Source organism: Hirundo rustica, chromosome Z (genome assembly GCF_015227805.2).
Source record: "Hirundo rustica isolate bHirRus1 chromosome Z, bHirRus1.pri.v3, whole genome shotgun sequence".
NCBI classification, from domain to species: Eukaryota; Metazoa; Chordata; class Aves; order Passeriformes; family Hirundinidae; genus Hirundo; species Hirundo rustica.
The window spans coordinates 73661376-73682063 of NC_053488.1; the positions used below are offsets into that span (position 1 = coordinate 73661376).

At 39.4% G+C, this 20688-nt stretch overlaps 1 protein-coding gene across 18 annotated transcripts in view; it reads right to left on the bottom strand.

Annotated features, from left to right (window-relative positions):
• The window catches only part of NRG1 (neuregulin 1), a 404423-nt gene that overhangs the window by 11607 nt on the left and 372128 nt on the right, over nt 1-20688 (bottom strand). For 10 of the 18 annotated variants that reach the window (XM_040090494.1, XM_040090492.1, XM_040090490.2 and 7 more), the window contains 4 exons: nt 20197-20326; nt 13258-13316; nt 7927-7950; nt 3335-3437 (listed from right to left, as the gene is read on the bottom strand). In XM_040090494.1, coding sequence (XP_039946428.1) covers nt 3335-3437; nt 7927-7950; nt 13258-13316; nt 20197-20326 — 316 coding nt within the window. Of the gene's footprint in view, nt 1-3334; nt 3438-7926; nt 7951-13257; nt 13317-13968; nt 14037-20196; nt 20327-20688 lie in introns of those variants that run through there. The other 8 variants (XM_058424115.1, XM_058424117.1, XM_058424116.1 and 5 more) reach the window with 5 other exon arrangements.

The window sequence follows — 20688 nt, forward strand, 5'->3', positions numbered from 1 at the left end:
ACTACGTATTTCTTATTTACTATTTCTTACCAATGTCTATCACTATTACTAAAAAGGTCATCTTTACTTTGACCCAATCCTCACTAACTACTTTGTGCCACGTCAATGCAGCAATGGAGTGAGGGAAGGAGAAGGAGAAGAAGAAGGAGACAACGCCCCAGATTCTCCATCTTGTCCCCATTCACTTCAATGCTAGGAACCTAAAATTAGTATTTTCTCACCCTGTGATAAGCTAAACTACTATTTTTCACATTCTTGTGGCCTGTAAACCTTCTCTCAGTGTAGGAAGTTTTTCCCATGGACTGAGATCAAAGCCAGTGTCTCTCTGAGCTCTGGGCTGGGGTCCCAGACCCCCCTGCCCAGGTCCCTGACCCTCCAGGGCAACCAAAGGAATGCCCTGGACTCCAACACCATGGCTGCAAATGCATGTAGTAGAACTATCCATGCATTAATGACATGATCTCTGACTGACTTTGATGCTTCTACTCTTTCCTGTCCTTAGCTGCTATTTCCCCACTTGCTAAGAATATGTAAGTCCTGTGAGGAGCAGCTGAGGGAGCTGGGGTTGTCCAGCCTGGAGAAGAGGAGGCACAGGGTGACCTTATCGCTATCTACAACTGCCTGAAAGGAGGCTGTAGGCAGGTGGGTGTTGGCCTCTTCTCCCAGGCAAGTAGCAAGAGGCCAAGAAGAAATGGCCTCAGGCTGTGCCAGGAGAGGTTCAGGTTGGACATCAGGAGGAATTTCTTCATGTAAAGGGTTATTAAGCATTGGAATAGACTGCCCAGAGTGGTAGTGGAGTCACCCTCTCTGGGGGTGTTCAAGACATGAGTGGTCATGACACTCAGTGCCATGGTCTAGTTGCTAAGGCGGTGGTCAGTCAAAGCTTGGATGCGATCTCAAAGGTCTTTTCCAATCTAAATGATTCTGTGATTCTGTAATCCTTTCAGCTTTCCTCAGAAGAAATTTTCAGAAGATCATTACAAGGTGTCAGCAGCAAAGTTTACAGCATAGTAGAACATGGCTAATCCGAGCACACTAATTAAAACAACAAAATAAATAACCAGAGAAAGGGCTATTCAATTTCAGACTTAATTTATAAATATTACCCCATTTTCTCTTATTACCCTGGAGAACCTCCACCTTACTGTCACGGAATCCAGGGCAGTGAAGGGAGGATGTAGGCTCCAACACTCTCTGGAATGCATACGACTTTAGCTGTGGCAAAAGCTAAAATACATACTAAGCTGTATGCAGAAGTGCAGATAGTGATGGCAGGATAGGACAGTGTAAGAGACAACTATTTTCAATCCTGTTTTGAACTCAAGGGGGCTGTTCCAAGCTTTACAAAAAAGGAGGAGAGAGGGCAATAAATATGTTGAAGCTTGATAGTCATGAAAGCTTAAAGACAATGAAAACATGACTTAACACACAGCATTTTATATATTTTCTCTGTGTGTATGTGCCTGGATAGTGGAAAATGCTTGATTTGTATCACATCACATGAATGGCATATGCAGACACATCTGTCTTGGAAATGCTCCTGTCTCAGAAGGATACAGTCTATGGTTCATGTGGACTTTATGCTTTGAGGATAACCAGCCACCATCTTTGGACATGTAAGCAGTTAAGGTATATAGAGAGTGCAGTGCCAGGAGACATTTGAGCTACCCAAAGACATGCTGGGCTGAGAAGAAAGCACTCAAGCAAGGTTTTAACTTGATTTCACAGCTCTCCTTCATGAGGCACTGGAGACCTTGGGAGCTGAGAACAATCTGAATTCCTTAACGTGGCAGAGAAAGTGAGGTCTAGAAGGAGTTTGAGTTTGTCATCTACAAGACTGGCACATGTATCCCGAGAATCCGTCCCTAGGAAACTGTATTACTTCCCACCTTCAGTGACCAATGTATTTGGATTTGCATACTTTTGTCTGTGCTGTTTGTCCTGTAGTAAAAGGTCACTAACTAAAAAAATTACTACACAAAACTGAGATGAAAGAATAATGGGAAAGCTAGTGTGTACTTAAGTAGCTTTTATCTTCATAGAAATGATTTGCGAATAAAGAATTAATACTCAGTGTCTGAAGTTATTGCCTTGACAATTTATCTTGCAAGGAGACCCACAAAATCGAAGCTATTACATTGGTTGTTCTCCTAACACCATTCCAAGATTTCTCCTGGCTTCTGAGCTTTCCCCCATTTAGGGAAAAGAGCATTTGCAAATCACCTCACAGATACCAGTCTGGCATCACTGCTGCATTTGGAAGGCCATGTCCCAGCATGGCATTCTCATCAACTGTTTTTAAAAACATTTAACTTTTGGTTCACAGTGACTGTTGATGTCTGGGGCAAAAAAAAAGCATCCAGACTTCTGATGGATTCTGAGGGCTCTTTATACAGAAAACCATACTTCAGGATCCTGACTAAATGTTTGTTGAAATACATGGGGATGTGATTTCTAAAAGCAGTAATTGATCTGATTTTTTATTACTGTTTCAGTTGCTCCCCACTGACCACTGGCACAAGGTTATGGGTGGGAGCAGTTGTGTGTATGTGTCTGGACTCTCTCTGAGAGGGACAAATGATCTCTCTCCTCCCCCACTTTTAACACATCCATTATTGGTGGGCCTTACAACCAAAACCAACAGTCCCACTGCCAATCAGGCCTTGAAACAGTAAATCAGTTTTATACAACCCTGGAATATTTTTGATAAGGGTTTTCTGTGTTTTGGAGGGGAGATTTATAAGGACAGACAGAAGTTTTGGCAGCAGAAATTCTGCTGATGTTCTGCGTAATTTATGATCAGAGTGCCTCGTGCATGTTTGAGAGTCACCCCCAGTAATTTGGAGACTCACAGAATGCATTTATATGCCTACTTTTGTATTGAGAGCACTTTTGTGTTCAATTTTTTGGCCTTTGGTTTATAGGAACTTTTAGCATCATTAATTGTGTCTCAAGTACCAACAAATTAGAAATATACGTAAAATTTACAGCTGGAAAGCAACATGATTCCAGTATTGGAGTTTGTTTCTTTTCAGCTGGGGAAACAAGCTGAAATGGGCAATAGAAAAGAAAGCAAACAAAAAAAAAGACAAAAATTTGCAAATTACATTTGAAGGCTGAGAAATCTTTCAGATACCTGTCTTAATTTTGCACTGCTGGTAGACATGGAGACCCACATTCATCTGGCTTGGACCAGAGCACCCTGGTCACGAATTTGTCTCTTAAGCTCACCTCTAGAGAAATCCAGATACAACCTTATGACCAGAGAAGCTACAGTCAGCTTGGAGGGCCCTGACCAACAACCACAGATACGAAATAGAAGAGAAAAGTTTACTTGGTTTTGCAGTAGGCCACCACACACATGATGCCAACTACTAGAAGAGCAATGCAAATGCCAGTTATGGTCAGCACCCGTTTCTGGTACAGTTCCTCAGCTTCTAGAAAGGGACAAAAACAGAGAAAGTCACAACATGGAGGGTGGCTAGGCAAGGAGCACACAGTGAACAGCTGTCATGCTACAAACCACTACACAGAATCACACAGGTACACACATCAGGCAGACTCATTATTGACTGCAAGGAGAACAGGACTACACCACAATACTGAGGGATGAGAACAATTAACACAATACTGGGGATGAAAACAATTACAGGATTACAGTCAAAAGTCACTTTTTTTTTTCTTTTCTTTTTTTTTTTTTTTTTAAAGCCAACAAGAATAATAGCTAAGAAATAACTTCATAGTTGACAAACACAGCATTTGCTGGAAATAAAAATGAGTGGTAAGGCAATAACGTGAATTTGCAAATGCTTTGGAAGCTTTGCAAAGACAGCTGGAATGAAAGCCATTTTTACAGCTCTTATGAGAAATTTATTTTCTTATTTTTGTTCTGGATTGTTTTCATATCCAATATCACTCTGGTCCCATGTCAATTTGTATCTCAGCTGTCTTTACAGGAGAAATTTCAAAATACTCTTCTACATTTGAGACATGAGCTTGGCTTGTAATTATATCACCAATGGAAATGAAGACAGTTTTTGAGCTCTGGTCATAAAATCCAGACTCTTTCTCCAGTGCTCCTCCTAAAACACAGCAACATCAACAAACAGCAGTGCCTTGTGTGAGAGAAATGCAGAGTTTCAACTTGCATCCCTTTGTGACCAACAAAGGAACTCTATCTAGGGTGGCAGCTTGCTCAGTGATGACAACTTGTTACCGATCTCATTCATCAGAGATATTTCACTTTTATAAAGGTGTTAGTAGCACTGCTAATGTTTGGGCTGGAGCTACTGATGCTTTCCAGCCTTGTTCATGCTTGGCAGAGAGCATCGCTGAGTGTCTGCTGGGGAAATGTTACGTAAGGAGCTCTGAAACAGAGGCACATTCTGTGTTGATGCTTTACATATGTGGATTTGTGTTCCTGCTGTTAGGACAAAAACGGATGCCTAGCTTTACTCAAGTCTTATTTTTGATTAAGCAGACAGACCAATAGTGGTCTGCAATATCGACCAGAGTCAGAATACCAGCAGGTGATTAAAAATAAATGAGTGAATTAGAGCTGAGCAGCTTTGCACTGCCTTTGGGACAAATGGTAGCATTATTCTTGCTGGAAGGGACTTGCATCTGGTTGGTACAGAGGTGCACAATGCTCTCTCACATGTGCCATATGTCTCTGTCCAAATGATGTGCTCTCATAAATGACACACCAGTTCAGGGAAAAATACTCCTCACTGAACAGGGAGCAGGCTTCCCTCCAGCATGTTTCCTGAGCTTGTCTAGTTTTGTTTCAAAGTTGCTGTGGCAAGTGGCAAATACTCCATGCAACAAACCAAAAAGCAAAAATAAATCTTAATTTCTCTGATACAATGCACCATACCATGGAAAAAGTTTGTCTTACAAGCCAAACCCACTGTAAATCAAACACCAGCAAATAGGTCATGAGCACCGTCAGACAAAATGAATAGCACTAATCATTAACAAAGATGGGGAAGGGGAGAGAAGAAGTGAGTGTGGTAAAACTAGGATGCTGTAAAAATGTATTAAAGAAAAATAAATATAACTCCAAGAATAGAAAGTCAAAAAAGGGAAGGAAGACAGGGCTGAAACTCCAACAAACCAAACTATGACAAAGAAAAAGAGGAAGGTGAAATATAAGGAAGGACAGGAAAAAAGGGTAGAGAAGTCAACTACAGGCCTGGCACAGCATGCTTGGAACTGGAAAAAAAAAGAGAGAAGAAATGCTTGGGGACAAAAAAAAAGGTTGAAGCAGAGTGTGAAGGGATTTCTCATACAGCATAACTCCTCACCTAGGCTAGTTAGTGGCACTGGATCTCTTTCCCTTTTTTGCCCCTTCTAAAAGCGCTTATTAGTTAGCCATGGAAATGGTGTATTATGAGGATGTCACAGGAAACAGGAGAATTGTGCTAAGCAATTTAGGGGCTAATTTGAAATGCTTTGAATTATTATTATTTTTTTATTGTCATGCTGTCAGCTGTTAGCTTATGAAAGCAAAATGAATAATGGCTAATGACATATCAACCTATCAACCCTTTTTTTTTTTTTTAAGCACAAAGGAGAGGAAGTAGATTAACAGTGGACACTCTGCTGAGTTTTTATACTGAAGAAAACCTGCACTGTCTCCAGGAGGCTTGCTGCAGGCTGAGGCTGCTGCAAATGAGCTGGGCAGCTGGCTGGCGGTGGCCTGACTGAGTTTGCCAGTGGGCTGAGGCTTGTTGCTTGCATGTGGGACTTTCCTGGGCACTCACTTACTGCAGGGGATGGGGGATGCAGAGAGGGAAGCAGTGCTGTGGGTGCAGCCCTGAGCAATGCTCCTAGCACCAGCAAGTCTGTGGGACTATAGGTCTTAATGGGCATGGGAAATTAAATCCCTGGATCTGCTTTCATAGTCTTAATCCCCTCCTCCGCCCTTTGAAACAAGGCCCGAAAGACACTGCAGCTTGACCTGGTGTGCATGAACTGTGGTGTTGCCATGCCCTTCCTCAAACTCTGGGGACGAAGTCTGCCTAGGAAAGCACATGCACCCGGGCATGTCATGCCCAGCAAACCTGCAAGCTCTCCTGTAAACGTGGCTGGGCTCCTGGCTGACAGGGGACAAAGGGGGGATGCCCTGGAGTTCTGCAGGGGCCAGTGTGGGTGACAGGGAATGCTGGCAGCTGGGACAGGACTGGGATCCTGGTTAAGACTCTGCAGATGGCATGGTACCTCAAAGACAAGTCTTGGGCTCTGTTCAAGGCCAAGAAGAGTTTTGCAAAGAACTCCTGTGGAGCACTTGCAGTTATACTACTGCTATCATGCCCCAAAACTGCCCTCTGTCTCTGACCAGAGTTACCATTTATAAAGTCAGTTTATGACACCCAGCTAAATAACACACGCTGATTAAAATATTTTGAAAAAAAATTATAGCAGCCTTGCAGGAAAATCTGTAGAAAATTGAATGTGCAGTGAGAATTTAGAAAAGATTTTAGTCTGTTAAGTACTAAAAATAATTTCAATATTTTTTTACTCTACAGAACACTCAGATAATCAAATCAATGTAAGACTAATGTCAAGGTATTGCGTAGGCAGCCTTTCAAATATGCATGTTATGCAATTAATTTCATATCACTCTAATCTATACATAATTGATGATCTACTAGGTCTTAAATTTGCTCAGTTTTAATGTTTTTCTTCTTACAGATATCTGGGGATTTTAAAACGAATTTAGTTCCAAGAAGTTGTTCTGCTGATGTAATTTCATACATAAAGCAAGATTTGCATGTCAGTTTTTAAAAGAATTTTAATTCAGCTCCTCATATGCTAATGTAGCCATAACCTTCCACTACAATCTAATATGTATGAGTAAAAATTAATGCTACTTTAGGATAATAATAAAAACAAAAAATAAACTGGGTTGTGAGTGATTTTTTAAATTTGGGCTTGTAATGGTTTTCCACAGTTCACAGCTTAAACTAATGACATTTTGTGGGGGAATTTTTATAAGAACATGAACTACAACTGCCTCACTATTTGTTTTTGTTTGTTTGTTTGTTTGTTTGTATGTTTGTTTTTTGGTTTTTTTAAATTTACTGATAATTATAGGAGATTCCAAACTAAAACTGACTTGAATTTCAAGTTAGCCTATTCAAGAAATGCATTATTTGTATTCCTGAATACAAATAGCTAGTCAGATAAGTATGAATAAGATCTTTTAAGTCTTTATGAATAAGACTTAAAAGATCTATTTCTATTATATTTAAAGCTGAAGTGTGAAAATAATACTCACTGCCAATGTTCTTCTTAGTTTTAGAAATACTGAATATATTTGCTGACTTGAGGATGTGGAGTCTAGCTGTAAACTTCTACTTAAATTCCTAAATAACTTTCAGTCCACTTAGAACTTACAGACCTGGAAATGAATGTATATATGCATATCAGTTACAGATATGTAGAGGCAGCTGATTTATACACTATGTGTAACCACCGAGGCATAAAACTTTACTTGAAAATCAGAGCTCAACACTGCAATTTTGTAGAACTTTAAGTGACTATAACAGTTTCTCTCTTTTAATGTAGTAGTTAGACATTTTGCTTAACACAGTGTTTCCAAAACCTGGCAACCCGAGAAAAGCTCACCAAAAGCAGATGTTAAAAGTAGTTGAAACTATACAGCAGGAAAAGGAATGTACACTACATTACTTAAGTAATTCCTCAAACTCCTTAAATCTGGAATATCCTATCAATATGAACTGACCTCCACTAACATTTTGACAACTTGATATTTGTTGTTATAGCTGTATGATCCCTTTTAAAGCATAAAGAAGTTGGTTAGGAATTGAAAAGGGGAAGTGGAGGAAAAAAAATAAATAAAAAGGGGTTTATCTCTCAGGGTCTAGAATCTGCAGGCTAAAAGGAATGATTGGTCCATACCCATAAATTCAATCCCAAGATGCTCTGCCAATGCAGAAAGTTGTCAAAAAAAGAAAGAAAAAGGAAAAAGTTTCAGAAAAGAGCAATACACTGTACTTAAAAATAAATTACGTATGAGAATTACAGCTATTCTGTGTCTGCACATGAAACAGGACAAAGGGCGCATGGTTATGTGGGCAGTGCTGAAGTGTACCTTCCTTAGCTATGTGACCAGACCTTCTGCAAGGCTAATACACAAAAATATGTATACATGGGGCATCTGAGCAGCCGCAGTCCAGGAACGCAGCAGGAACCATTAACCCTTAAAGATCTTACTGAGATGAGCAGTGCTGTGGCCTAAGGATGCCATGTACAATGGCTGATAGTTTTCACACGGGAACATGACAGCAAAGGGATGCTTACAAAGGGCAGCATACCCCTGTAAATGGGTTGTGTGTTGCTCTCCCTTCTGGCCATGCTTCTGTCCCCAGAATGTGTATCCTTGCTCTTGAGGGTTGTGACCTGGAGGTGGCTGGCACTGCTTACTCAGCAGTGGGAATCTTCTGCTTTGCAAATTGACTGCAGCAGGCCTCCCGCTTCTGGAAAATGAGGAGCCAACTCCTTTTCCCTGTCTTTGGACTGCGCTGCATTGGCAGAACAACTTGTTGACCAGCTGGAGGCATTCTGGGGTGCAGGGCCTGATCCCTTTACACAAATCACGTGCCTAAATCAGCACTCCCAGGTCCCAGCACCTGTGGGTAAAGAGGAACACAAGTTTCCCCCCAGCAGGTACCCTAGGAGACCCTTCCCAACACCACAGCCACGGTAGCCACCACATCTCTTGCCTTTTTTTGTTCTCATGTGATGTGAAATTTAAATCCAATGGTAATTTTCACGGCAAACGGGTTTTTTAACATAGTTTGCACACATGGGGAATGTCAATTCTTTTTTGCCAATTAGTAACATTTTAAGGGTTAAGTAAGTTGGAATCCATCCAGGTCTCTTCCTAAAGAGCCAGTATCACATGCCTATCTGATCTCTGCTAATGATACATACATTAGTTGCATAGAAAGCTTGATTAAATCTTCAGTAAAATGAATGACATGCCCATGCATATATATTGCTGTAATTATGCTTTCTTATAGGTAAGACACCTAGTTTGAAGGCAATTTAATTTTAGGGAGGTCATTCATATCATGCAGTTTCTATTTTATATAATCCAATAGGAAGCTGGCGTTTAAAATCAGAATATATTCTGGCTGGAAGGCCTAACAAGAAAACATGCTGAAGAAACATGCATTGCTTATTCAAACCTAGATGTTATGTAGCTCTGACTTATCTACAGTATTCCTAGTTACATTCCCTAGGTCTGATAAGCAGAACATCCCAACACTTCTAGTTTTATAAACAGGTGATTATTTTTAATATTTTCCTAGTTAGCCTGATATTTTTGCACACTTTTTACATGTAGTGTGACTTCTACTGAATATTTGTCTCTAGGTGCTCTAAGAACAAACACAATTAATTATTTTTAACAACAATTTTCATTCTGCTTGTGACCAGGGGGACAGGATATTTTTGAAGGAAAAAATACTTAGGAAGCAATTTTTTTTTTCACAAAAGTTATTTACAACTACAACTTGTTGGATATATTGTATATTGATGCAGGGTCTTGGAACAAGAGGATGGTGCTGGGAAATGTGGAACAGAATCCTCCAGAACTGCATGTTCTGTTTAAGAATGGTATGCCACAGCTGCTGGGCTCTCAAGACTTTGGGGTGGCCGCTGTATGGATTCAGGTGGGTGGGTAGCCTAGAGACACAGTGCTGCCCAGTGAGCATTGAGCACTACCTCACGTTTTTGTAGAGAACTTGTACCTGGCAAAGAAAGGACCAATTTGGATCAACTACAACAGCAGAGAGGTCCGGGAAGACCCATTTCAACTCTGAAGCACCAAAGTGTCATGTTTCTTTTACAGGTAATGAAAAAAAAAAAAAAAAAAATTTCTTCTTCATGCAATTTCACTTGAAAACAACCCCAAATCTCCTAAACTATCACAGAGCAGACCCCATGTATGTAAGTCATTTTCATCTGAGGGACTGGGATACAGTCTTTTTGTGACATTTAGATTCCACTCGGGATCCAAAATCTGGTTAATTTAATAGTATTCAGATTGCAAAATTGTTTTTGAACTTGATATGCTAAGTCCTGTGGCTTCAGAACTGGGTGGGGGCATGCTGTGGGCCTTCTTGGGCATCAGCTGAATGTGGTCCATGCCATCCTTCAGCATCAGCACCAGTTTAAACAGTGTCCATTTAAGCTCTGCCATCCCTGATGAGCAAGAGGGACAGTACCAAGAGGAGGAGAAGGAATTTTCTTTTTAGATGATAATGGCACTTGCCCCATATTGTCACGATGCCAGTTCTAAATTCACAGTTTATATATAACTGTTAACTAGTGAAGTAAGCAAAATGCATAGGCCCTTTGGGTGATGTCCTTGGTGCATCTGGGGAATTTGAGAAGACAAAAGGTTTACCTGTGATTAAACTCTAGAGAGGTTTCCTCAACTTCTATTAATTCATGACTTTATCAATGTTTCTTATCCCAGGGATCATTCTGCACAGTGTTGCTATAAGAGTTCTCATGCCTAACTACATGAAAATTACCCAAAACTTTTAATGTTAATTCATTACTTTTGCTCTCCTCCATTTGCCTTGATTCCTTGACTTCAGGGGAGCGAATGCGTGCATGTTCAAACAGAAAATGTATCTGCATTGAACTGATGTATTTTTGCAACACTTTGTAGACTGCCTTCTGCTGTCTTATGTGCCAGTGGTGGACCACAAGCCTCAAAGTCAAAGTAGTCACAGAAAAAATACAGGGTAGCATGCTTGGTAGCAACTGTGACTGCTATACTCAAGGAAAGGACACAGCCTTACAGCCAGACTTCTGAGATAAGTCAAGTTAGCCTTGCACTCTGTTGGGACAGGGCATTTCCAGAATGCCCAGTAATGCCTTGTTCTCATCTGGCAAAAAGGTCCCCAGCCCAGTAACTTCAGGACTCTGAAATACCAACTCCAGGGCAGATTTCAGAAGACAATTTTTCTTTAACAGCCAAATTAAGATGGTAACAGCTCATCAGTAGGCACACTTGGCTTGGAACCCCACTGACTCTTTCTTTCCAAATGAAGAAAGACCCTTCTGAAAGCAAGTGAAATTAGCTGTATGGTTCACACATAGGTTTTGTTTCCTACTAGCACTTATGCTGTTTGGCATCCCAATTTGCTCTGTACTTTGCAAAAGCTGCGTCTACAGAACTAAGCTAATCATCCACAACACTTGCAAAATATAAGCTTGGCTTTAAGCCCCAGATGCAACATTTGCCTTTAGAGAGCTCTCATTCTAAGTCCTCTGTTAAACAGTATGCTGTGGTCGGCTTTGGGCATGATAATGAAAAGTCATAGAAATGCTTCATTGATTTTTTTTTTTTTTTAGTTAAGTATAAACATGCCCCCAGTGGACCCTTTCCAAAAGTGTCATTTCAAGATCTTAAGCAGTATAATAAATCAGAAGTTGCAGTGCAAGATGCAGGGCAGGCAAAAGTGCCAGAGTCTCATAGCCACTGACTGGGGCTCGCAGGGTGGCCTAAGGTAGGCAGGGGTGTGTTCCCCTGCCTCTGCATTTCAAGGACAGGAAGCACTTGACCAACTCAAGTACTAACAACTGAGTGTAGCTCTTGCAGCAAGGCAAGGGCATCTATTTTCCATGGAGGTAACTTTAGAAAATCTCAACCCGATGTCTTTAAAAATCCCAATCAGGGTTGGGAAACTGAAAAACAAAGGAAGGAAAACCCACCTAAACTTTTTTCTCCTAGGTTGGAAAATTAATTTTTAATCCACATATAATTCTTCTATAGCTTTCAGATAAAATTCAGCAGCAAACAATGGATCTCATATTTTTTACACCAACTCCTTTTAAATGATTATTCTAAGATCAGAAAGTCTTAACTGTACTTTTGACCACAATTCACAGAAAAGGCCACTTAAATTTAACATTTGGTAAATGAATACTGGAACAGCATAATATTTTTTAAAGACATCATTATCAGAGGCATTTAAATATAACTCACACTAATAAAGCTTCTAAAACAGGGCATAAAATGCACACTCGAGTGCTGGAAGATCTGGTCTCCAGTCAGCACTCTTGGGATTTATGTGGGTAGCTTCCATGATGGAAAGTTTGAATTATGTATGGACATTTTTCATCCATCAGTATAAGAGAAAATCTGTGCATCTCTTCAGGTTCCAAAATGTCCAGCACATACTTACAACTTTTTGTGCTATATACCAATGGACCAATGGAAATTAAATTAAGCCGGCCTGTAGTCTTTCTGTGCTGGCAAGTAATCCATCAAAAAACCAGTTTCTGTAATACTGCTTTTAGATCACAGTACATTCTGATGCCAGGAACAATTGAATGTAAGTAGTACACATGCGTTTAAATGTAATATCTAAGCAATTTTCTTGCCTGTTACCTTTTACTTTGCTATAGCCAACGAGAGAAAATAAATACATAGTGTACCTTCTGCTACATCCTTGTCAAGTAATAATAATTAGCTCATTCTTCCATGGGAAACCTTATGGGATGTGAGTGCAGTGCTGATTCTAGCAGTATGTGTATGTGTGGGCCTGATATTTTCATTTGGCCAATTAATCTTTGATCTCTTGAACCTGTTACTCACAATATACCCAAAACATGTTAAACCCCATTGCTTTAGTAATCTCTCCCCCTTTTCTTTTTCTTTCCGTGCTCATTCCACTGAAGTTTGGTCAAGGAGGAGAAAGAACATTTTGATCGTGTTTAGGTCTTTAGAAAGAATGTAAGCACTTCAATTACCTTTAACCGCTAGTTCCAAATGTAAATCTCATGTGTAAGTAGAGGACTAGCTACTCAACCTTTGGTTGAGGGAGTGCTGACCTGGATCATGACTCATAAGCTTTTTGTGGCAAACAAAAATGGGAGACTTTCAAAATGTCATTTTTGTACTTTTCCAGCTTGATGTCAGCATGGATTCCATATCACCCATTCAGAGTTAATTTCACAGCATTCCTGTCTTGCATCTCCCCATACCCTCAATGCCAAACAATCTCAAGACTGCTTTCTGTTACAATTTGCAATTGCTTTTTGTTAAAATTTTCATGCAACAGGCAGAGACAATCAATATTAGGCCTTAGGCAACAAATCTAGTTACAGATTAAAAAAAAAAAATTGGAGGAAAGAGGCAGCGACAAGAAAGCAGCATCAACTGAGCATGCTTCTACTGCGGCACAGACAGAAAAGAAGTGGACGTACTGTAGAAGCTGGCCATTACGTAGTTTTGGCAGCGATCACCAGTAAATTCATTTGGGCACCTGAGAGGAAAAACAAACAAAAAAAAATGGTAGAGAAAAAAACAGAGAAAAGAGAAGAGGTGAATATATGCTAAGAAAGAAGCTCCTTCAGTGTGAACTGATATGACTTGGTGAGTTCACTTTCAGAAACTGAATCTCGGTTTAGCGTGTCAAAATAGCTCGGGATGTTCAGAGCAAGTTGTTTGCTCTGTGGAAATGTAAAGAAATACCCCCTGCAAAACCAGCCAAAACCAAACCAATCCAGGTCAAAGTGTGTTTCAAGATCTGAGACAGAAATTCACCGTTCCAGAGACCCAGACTGGTTTTAGGATGCTCTTTCCACAAGGCAGCAAGGACACAAGATCTGTACATACTCATCTCCATGAGTTTGGTCTTTTAGGGTTGCACTTTGCAGCAGTCTCCCAAACTGGAAAACTGCCAGTGTGTGCAAAAGAAATGTATCTGTGAATGAATGGAAAAATCAAAAATCACACAAATGAGAAATATTTTGGAGGTCAATAATGCCACGGTGTACAGACTGTACTTCAGAAAATCAGGTCATAAATTAGTGAGTAAAGAGGCCGGTTCCAGCTGAACTGTGAAAACACCAAGTACTATTGATTTTGTTGCTGTAGTTGGGGAAGAAAGCAAAGTTCAGATTATTTTAACATACTTTCTTGGTTTTGGATTTTCATGGGCAGAGTTTCAGTACATCTTGCTCCAGTGAATCCAGGTTGGCACCTAAAGGGCAAAAATGTGATAAGCAATAGTACACCAAAACCACTGCACTAACAGACTTACATCTGCTGGTCTATGGAGTGCGAGTGCATTAAGTGACCTCCTGGTTGGGTGTTAGTCAAAAACGATCAGAAGAGAGACAAGAAAGTGTAACCTTTCTAGAAAATAAAACTTCGCAAAATTTACAGCAAAAATCCATCAGAAAAAGAAGTATTCTTGCTTGTCTGTTTTGAAAAAGAAGAAAGAATCATGGCTAGCAAAAATGGGTATCAGCTTACTGTTTATTCACTCTCATTAAAGGATTGAGTTATTTTTTAAAATTTGCCATGCAGTTCATAATGACAATTTACACAGTTGCTTTCACTAGTCACACAAAATCTACGAAAATACCACAATTTCCTTATTTCCGTGACGACATGTGCCTTCTGGTAGTTTGCTTTGAGGAGGAATAGTTAGTAGTGCAATCACTGAAAAGCCACAAAAATCCAGCAAGTGAGAAGACAAAGTTAAACCCAAAGGGAAGTATATTCAACATGGCTCACAAAAAGATAAAAAGTCAGTCCAGGCAATAAGTAAAATGAGAAGGCAGGAGTGCTCTCAAGATTTGGAACCCCGGAGTTGTCTGTTCTTCTAGTTCATAAGCTCTTCTGCAGAAAACTTCAGTGCAGCTTTCCCCTTGATCATAGAGGAGGAGTTTCTCTTCTGTTATTTGCCTGCCTTTTCTGCTGCTGCCTATCAATTCTTCCTTCACCTTCATTCTCTATGCTGAGGCAAGGCTCAGGCTCCCAAAATATCACCATAGCAATGCAGGCTTCCTGTGCTTCAGACTTAAGTGCGAATGGTTGTTTACCACCCTAAAGATCTATACAGACTTCGGTCTTTGCTCTTTCTCCTTTTTCTCTCCATCCTGAATCAGCATGTAACCTGAAATTACCTGATATCTGCTCCTGTGACCACATTTCAGTTATATTGTCTGTCTTTGTGATGCTCTCCATGAGTTTGCCATGGTGCAAGAATGTCCCACCCTTTTTCTCCTGCTGATGACATAGTGCTAGTCTCTTTTTTAAATCCCTTCATAATTTCTTTGTCAGGTACTAAAAAGCCTTCTTATTTGCAAATGCTTGCATACCAGAAGAATCCTCCATCTCTTCTATCCATCATGTGTGCTGAAAGCTGTTCCAATTTTTTAAGTTTGGATTTTCCACAATTGCCTCTTGCCCTAAAAGACAGGGATGCTGCCCTTGCATGGGTGAAACTTTCAGAAAATCCCTTTGGCAAAGGATCAGTGTCAGGGATAAAGACTAGCATCTTGTTTAAACAAACCATGCAGGCATGATATTTGTGTAACAAAAGGTTTATTTTTGAGGAACTGCAGATGATTCTTTGGACCTGATCTTCTTTAATGATATATTTGTTTATTAAGGAAGAGAATTTAAGTGCTTCAGAACCAAAGTAATCTCTTTTGGTAAGTACCCATTGTGGAGAGATCACAGTCTCCACAGATATATTCAATTGAGAAAAATGCAACAAAGGTAACTGTCTTTAGGAGATGATTTTGCTGGACATGACAGAAGACTTTTTGCACCTTTGAGAAAAGGCAAAATGCTTTTGATAGAAAGCATTTTGATCTGTGCTAGTGAATCAAGAACAAACATATTTTGCACTAATGATCTTGTTAAATGGCTGTCCCTGAAAGCTGGCATTTGCACTTGCTTGGCTTTCAGTTCACAGACCTTTACATCTTTCTCATCAGGCTCAACCCTACAAATTCCCAAGAAACACGATTGAAAGCCTCATGTTTTCCTCCTGCCACTGGCTGCTGGTGGTTGCTTGCTTTGTCTGTACTTGTTTTCAGATGTTGGTGCAAGTGTGGAGGTGATGAAAACAACTTGACCACTGGCATAGACAATGCTGAAATCACTTCCAGACCAAGCAGGGTCAGCCCAGTTGAGATGGCACCGAAAACAGTTCAGATGTGTTTATACTTCCTCTGAAACCATCATCAGCAAATGGTTGACAAACAGTTGCAGCACCTGCCCTTGAGAATGAGCCCAGGGTGAGCCAGCTGAGAGGAAAGCTGAGATGAGCCTTTCCACTTATGATGAGGTGCGAATGCTAAAGGCATTTTATTGCTCAGATGTGCACTGCAGCCCTGTTTCCAGTACAGTTTGGAAGGTTGTTTCCTGTAGACTGTACTTTTACAATTAGCTTGCAATGGTGTCCTTTTCCAAACACCTTGTCCTACTCAAAGTTTTCAGACATTATTTCTAGTTGTGACTTTTTTTTTCTATATCATTATCCATATACCATTTTCCATTAGGACAGTAGCAAAAGTTGAGGTCAAACAACTTAGAGCAAAATGTATATGTTTGTGCTGTGAGAGCCTTATATTTCCTTTCTGCCTTAAGAAAGGCTACTTGGATCATTTATTTCTTGTATTAACTGGGTAAAACCAAAATATTGAGCCACACATAATAGAATAATTGCTTTTTTCCCCCTCTACACACAGTAGTTGCAAAGAGCAGCATTTGCATGTGTTCAGTGGACACTTCTCAGAACACAGAACATGTCTCATCAGACTGTTTTTCATCAGGAGAGGGATGGCTGAATGGTTCAGGAACTAGTATTTTCATCTGATTCACTGCCTACAAACAAATACATTGTGGGACAGAATGTTTCTTTTTCCCATGGGAAGTACAGTACTTAATAATCCATTTCATCACCTAAGTCAGAACTAGTATTTCTATCCTTTCTCTTGAATGAATACTTCTGGAACTTCTGCTTGTCAGCTTTCTGGTTTGAGGAAACTTCTGCCCATTTCTATTCTACATAGGCCTTTACATGGAGACAGATGCAGAAATGGCCTGTATCATTAAAAAGTATATAATTCACTCTTTTGCTGTTAAGAAAAGCAGCAGCACACTTCTGTAAAGACAGTAGCATTATTTTCATCCAATAAAATTCCATAAATTTCATTTCTTCAGTATTAACAAAACCACTAGAATAGATGATGTCTGCAAGTCAGAAATTGATCAGTCAAGACTATCAAGCCCTTCATGGTATGACACTTCAAAAGAACACTCTAAAGGTGTAACAGATCTTATATTCACATAGATTTTTTTCAAGTAGAAGGAAATGCTACAGATTTTTGTCTTAAGTTTGCTTTTATTGAAATCTTTGCTCTTCAGTGAACCAGGGGACACATTTCCAACTAAACAGAAATGGCTTAGGAATGTCAGTCTCATAGGAAGCCAGTAACATCCAGGCTTCTTAAGTCTTTGATGTTTTCAAAATGTGACTCATGTTCTTATGAAGCTTCTGAAAATCATATACACTGGTTTATTTAAGTAGTCAAAGCTTCCTATTTCATCTGTCCTCTTTGGAGACTGTTCTACTCAGACTTGGGCCTTAATTAATATACATGTGGGGAAAATGCATGTTAATATAGATGTAGCTCTAAGATACTTTACTAAGCCTTCACACATTTCTTGAGCATTTCACATGGTTACCTCTTGAAAGCAGGGAATTCTCTTGAAGTTCACACCAGTATCCAGAACATGGATGTCCGGATCATCACTATGTATTTTATAATTTTTTTTTTTAATATATAGTCAGATTTTAACTGAAGATGAATTTAGGATATATATCTATATCTATATCTATCTATATCTATATCTATATCTATATCTATATCTATATCTATATCTATATCTATATCTATATCTATATCTATATCTATCTCTATCTCTATCTCTATCTCTATCTCTATCTCTATCTCTATATCTATATATATATAAATAAAAAAAAATAGGATAGGAGATTTACAAAACCAGAGATTACTTGGAAAATTCCATGGTTGTTTTGAATCTGAGTCATGTTTTTTTGGTTACGGATAAAACCAATTTAGAACGATATGGCTCATGCTTTAGAAATTTTGTTTTTGCTCTCAACAGATGGACCATATGGAAAAATGTGAACTTGCTACTGAGGCAGAAATATGAAGAGCAAGTACCATATTTCAAGCATTCTGTTTCCACAAGCATGTTCTGGGAGTAGATTTGTTTTCTTAGAACAACGAAGACAATGTGTAGTGATTAGATACCTATTTTAGATAACTGGAATGTTAGAATAAAAACTGGACGTCTTTATTTTTAAAGAAGTAAGAACAAAACTGTATTTTGTCACTTCAGTTTCCCAATATACACACTTTCAAGTACTCACTTTTATTTCTTATTGCATCGTTTTACTACACAACATAAAATTTTTGTTCCGGCAAGTATTAGAGGGCATAGCAAATGGCTCTGCAAAATAATGGTGGCCCTGACTGTTCCCAGGGTAAGAATCCTTATCCACTGCCTTATTGTAAATGAGATTCACCCTGTCTAAGTTTACAGCACTGATGCTTTTTCCAAATAGGTCTTGGACCACCCAGGCAGAGGCACATCTGCCAAATCTGGAAATTGCCTTTTCCTTGATATACAGCCCCAGAATTAAAGGTTATTTCTTGTCTACATTAGGGAAAAATAGCCCCCTCTTTATTCAAATGTCTCCAAGACATTTTGTTAAAAATTAGCCAGTCTGTAATATCATTACAGAACATAACCAGATGTTTGAATTAAAATAAAGAAGTGCCTACACCAGTGAAGATGGGATACCTTTGAAACTGCCAGGACAATATTAATGATTAGCAAGTCTGCTCAATGTTCAGCTCTGCCATTCACTGGAGTTTTCTGAACAGTGTTTGGATAGGAAGTTGAAACTCAAAGGCTCTTGTACATGCTCTGGAGAGTCATAGCAAACTGCTCATCTTGAATGCCGGCTTACGACACCCAGATAAATTTAACAAAAATATCTTTTTCTCTTTCTACAAGAAAGAATCCAACCAACAGCAAATATAATTTTTCCATATTTGCTTTAGCTAAAAATTATCCTAAAATTCAATGGAACATTCATTGCTTTCAGCAGGACAGCAATCCATGAAAATCCAAAGCAAAACAAAGTCTGTGATGTGCAGGTAACATCTTTCTTACAAGAAAAGAGAAAACTTACAGGTAAAGCAGAACATTGAGAGGTTTGCTGGGGATTTGATGGCTTTTGTTTGTTTGTTTTCCTTAAAAAACAAAACAAAACCCAAACACCCCAAAACAAACAAAAAAACCCCAACAAAGACAAGCAGTCAATTTCTTCCTGGCCTAATGAAAGCATCACAGACCTTCACCTAACTCATCTACGAAAGTTATCTTTACAATTAGTGTTTTTTAATTTTTAGTCCTAGGAGACTGAAAAATTATGCAGTTACAGCAGATGACAGTCCTCAGCAACCACTATCTCTTTGTCTGAAAAACAGTAATATCCTCAAAAAGTGAACTCTTTTCACTCAGCCCTCTTAGGTACCAAGGATGTTTTCCAAGGTTTAAATGCTGAGTTTCCTCTCAATCTAGTGTAAAGAAGTCCCTATGACTAGTTAATTTTCAGGGGCAAAAGCTACATGACATGCCCCAAGACAGGAGGTAAATTCCAGTGCTGCAGTTCGTCATGGATGTTCTCTGATGCAAGGGACTATTGCACCAGACAAAAACAGTACAACCAGGACCTGAAAAAGGTCCACAAGCACCTCAGTAAACTAAACTCATATGACTTCATGAAACAAGATCGGCGCACAAAATAGTAACCTCCACCACGACCATGACATTCATTATTTTTTATGCAATTAAACACATTAACAGTTGTGAATCTGTTCACACCAGAAGCTGTTCAGTTACCCTATCAGACAATTAAAATAACAGTTTCTTCTATGCAAAGTATAATATTCATTGCAGTTTTCCACCCCCTTTTTTTTCCCTTTTCTAACTGTAGAATAGGTTACAGTGTCTGTTTCATTTTATCTAATATAAGGCTCAAGTTGTGTGGCTTTGTGCCTTATAAGCACCAGTAGAAGATGCTGTGCCACCATCATATAGAAATATTTCCCAGTTAGCCTCTGTTATGTTTCATATACCTCTGTAGAATACAGTAGTCATCCTGGCATTATTTCCACATCCACATGGTTAAAAAGTGAACAAATGCAGGTTCAGAAGAAGACATTTCTCAGGTGGTCCTTGAAAGAAACAGCCATTTGTGAAAGCTGATGGCTTCAATGAAAGAAGCAAATAGGATTTCTTACCTGCACAGGTATCTTGGGGGGTTTGGGAGGTCTTTAACCATGTAACACTCTCCCCCATTTACGCAGAAGGCTTTCTGCTTTATGTCACATTTTGTGAGATGACTTGTCCCAGTTGTAGATGTGGAAGTGGCTGGAAAAGATAAGAATGAAAACACAAATCAGAGGCTGTTTTTCTTTCTGCCTGGTAAGTACACTTGTATGTGAGCGAAGGAGAAAGGTTAGGGAGGATCTAGCAAGTCCTTTGAGCTCCCTCTCTGCTGCTACCACATGCACTAATCGCTTGACCCTGCATTTTGTTGCACGCCAGAGAGAGTGAAGTTCAAATACATATCTCAGAGATACCACACTCAGCCTGTGAGGAAGTGAGGGTTTTCCTAGCCCTATCCATCAAGTGACCTAAAATTTTTGCAACTCTTATACATGTTTCATTGCAAATGTGTAATTTATATGCAGTAAGTTTTATTGCATTAATTGATTTCAAGTGATTTTGGT